Consider the following 2,328-nt stretch of genomic DNA (forward strand, 5'->3'; position numbering starts at 1 on the left):
TGTCAACAATTACAGACCAGTATCCCTTCTTTCTTTTCTCTCCAAAACTCTTGAACGTGCTGTCCTTGGCCAGCTCTCCCGCTATCTCTCTCTGAATGACCTTCTTGATCCAAATCAGTCAGGTTTCAAGACTAGTCATTCAACTGAGACTGCTCTCCTCTGTATCACGGAGGCGCTCCGCACTGCTAAAGCTAACTCTCTCTCCTCTGCTCTCATCCTTCTAGATCTATCGGCTGCCTTCGATACTGTGAACCATCAGATCCTCCTCTCCACCCTCTCCGAGTTGGGCATCTCCGGCGCGGCCCACGCTTGGATTGCGTCCTACCTGACAGGTCGCTCCTACCAGGTGGCGTGGCGAGAATCTGTCTCCTCACCACGCGCTCTCACCACTGGTGTCCCCCAGGGCTCTGTTCTTGGCCCTCTCCTATTCTCGCTATACACCAAGTCACTTGGCTCTGTCATAACCTCACATGGTCTCTCTTATCATTGCTATGCAGACGACACACAATTAATCTTCTCCTTTCCCCCTTCTGATGACCAGGTGGCGAATCGCATCTCTGCATGTCTGGCAGACATATCAGTGTGGATGACGGATCACCACCTCAAGCTGAACCTCGGCAAGACGGAGCTGCTCTTCCTCCCGGGGAAGGACTGCCCGTTCCATGATCTCGCCATCACGGTTGACAACTCCATTGTGTCCTCCTCCCAGAGCGCCAAGAACCTTGGCGTGATCCTGGACAACACCCTGTCGTTCTCAACTAACATCAAGGCGGTGGCCCGTTCCTGTAGGTTCATGCTCTACAACATCCGCAGAGTACGACCCTGCCTCACACAGGAAGCGGCGCAGGTCCTAATCCAGGCACTTGTCATCTCCCGTCTGGATTACTGCAACTCGCTGTTGGCTGGGCTCCCTGCCTGTGCCATTAAACCCCTTCAACTCATCCAGAACGCCGCAGCCCGTCTGGTGTTCAACCTTCCCAAGTTCTCTCACGTCACCCCGCTCCTCCGTTCTCTCCACTGGCTTCCAGTTGAAGCTCGCATCCGCTACAAGACCATGGTGCTTGCCTACGGAGCTGTGAGGGGAACGGCACCTCAGTACCTCCAGGCTCTGATCAGGCCCTACACCCAAACAAGGGCACTGCGTTCATCCACCTCTGGCCTGCTCGCCTCCCTACCACTGAGGAAGTACAGCTCCCGCTCAGCCCAGTCAAAACTGTTCGCTGCCCTGGCCCCCCAATGGTGGAACAAACTCCCTCACGACGCCAGGACAGCGGAGTCAATCACCACCTTCCGGAGACACCTGAAACCCCACCTCTTTAAGGAATACCTAGGATAGGTTAAGTAATCCCTCTCACCCCACCCCCCCTAAGTTTTAGATGCACTATTGTTAAGTGACTGTCCCACTGGATGTCATAAGGTGAATGCACCAATTTGTAAGTCGCTCTGGATAAGAGCGTCTGCTAAATGACTTAAATGTAAATGTAATGTATGTAAATGAGTCTTATAAAAACCTGACGGGGCTGAATAATATCCAGGGTTTGTTCTAGTGCTTACAGTACGAGTCTTATAAAAACCTGACTAGGCTGAATAATATCCAGGGTTTGTTCTAGTGCTTACAGTACGAGTCTTATAAAAACCTGACGAGGCTGAATAATATCCAAGGTTTGTTCTAGTGCTTACAGTACGAGTCTTATAAAAACCTGACTAGGCTTGCATAATATACTATCTTCTGAATTCTGTAATTTGCTAGAATGTTTGTATCACAACACTGTAGTGTAAGAGACCTCCATTTTATTTTTACGGAAATGGATCTTTACATTTACAACCTGTGGTCCTGTTTCAGTAATAATGAAATCAGACCTTCTTGTTGAGTATCGGCTAGTCTACCATTGGTTAAAACATGCTAATAATGGTTCTCTGAGTATATCCAAAAAGTGTTTTTGTTTACTTCCACTGGTATGTCATCCACCCTGGAGTTTCCTTTGTTTACTTCCACTGGTATGTAATCCAGCCCTGGAGTTTCCTTTGTTTAATTCCACTGGTATGTCATCCAGCCCTGGAGTTTCCTTTGTATACTTCCACCGGTATGTCATCCAGCCCTGGAGTTTCCTTTGTTTACTTCCACTGGTATGTCATCCAGCCCTGGAGTTTCCTTTGTTTACGTCCACTGGTATGTCATCCAGCCTGGAGTTTCCTTTGTTTACTTCCACTGGTATGTCATCCAGCCCTGGAGTTTCCTTTGTATACTTCCACTGGTATGTCATCCACCCTGGAGTTTCCTTTGTTTACTTCCACTGGTATGTCATCCAGCCTGAGTTTCCTTTGTTT

At 48.9% G+C, this 2,328-nt stretch overlaps 1 protein-coding gene across 1 annotated transcript; it reads left to right on the forward strand.

Moving 5' to 3' along the window:
- Positions 1–232: 232 nt before the first annotated feature.
- On the forward strand, positions 233–1,336 carry LOC124025880 (the record flags this gene model as incomplete). Its single annotated transcript, XM_046339195.1, has 2 exons — positions 233–346; positions 542–1,336. Coding segments are annotated over 2 exons (909 nt in total), but the record flags the coding sequence as incomplete, so codon positions are not given.
- Positions 1,337–2,328: the final 992 nt, after the last annotated feature.

Source organism: Oncorhynchus gorbuscha, unplaced genomic scaffold, assembly GCF_021184085.1.
Source record: "Oncorhynchus gorbuscha isolate QuinsamMale2020 ecotype Even-year unplaced genomic scaffold, OgorEven_v1.0 Un_scaffold_2507, whole genome shotgun sequence".
Lineage (NCBI taxonomy): Eukaryota > Metazoa > Chordata > Actinopteri > Salmoniformes > Salmonidae > Oncorhynchus > Oncorhynchus gorbuscha.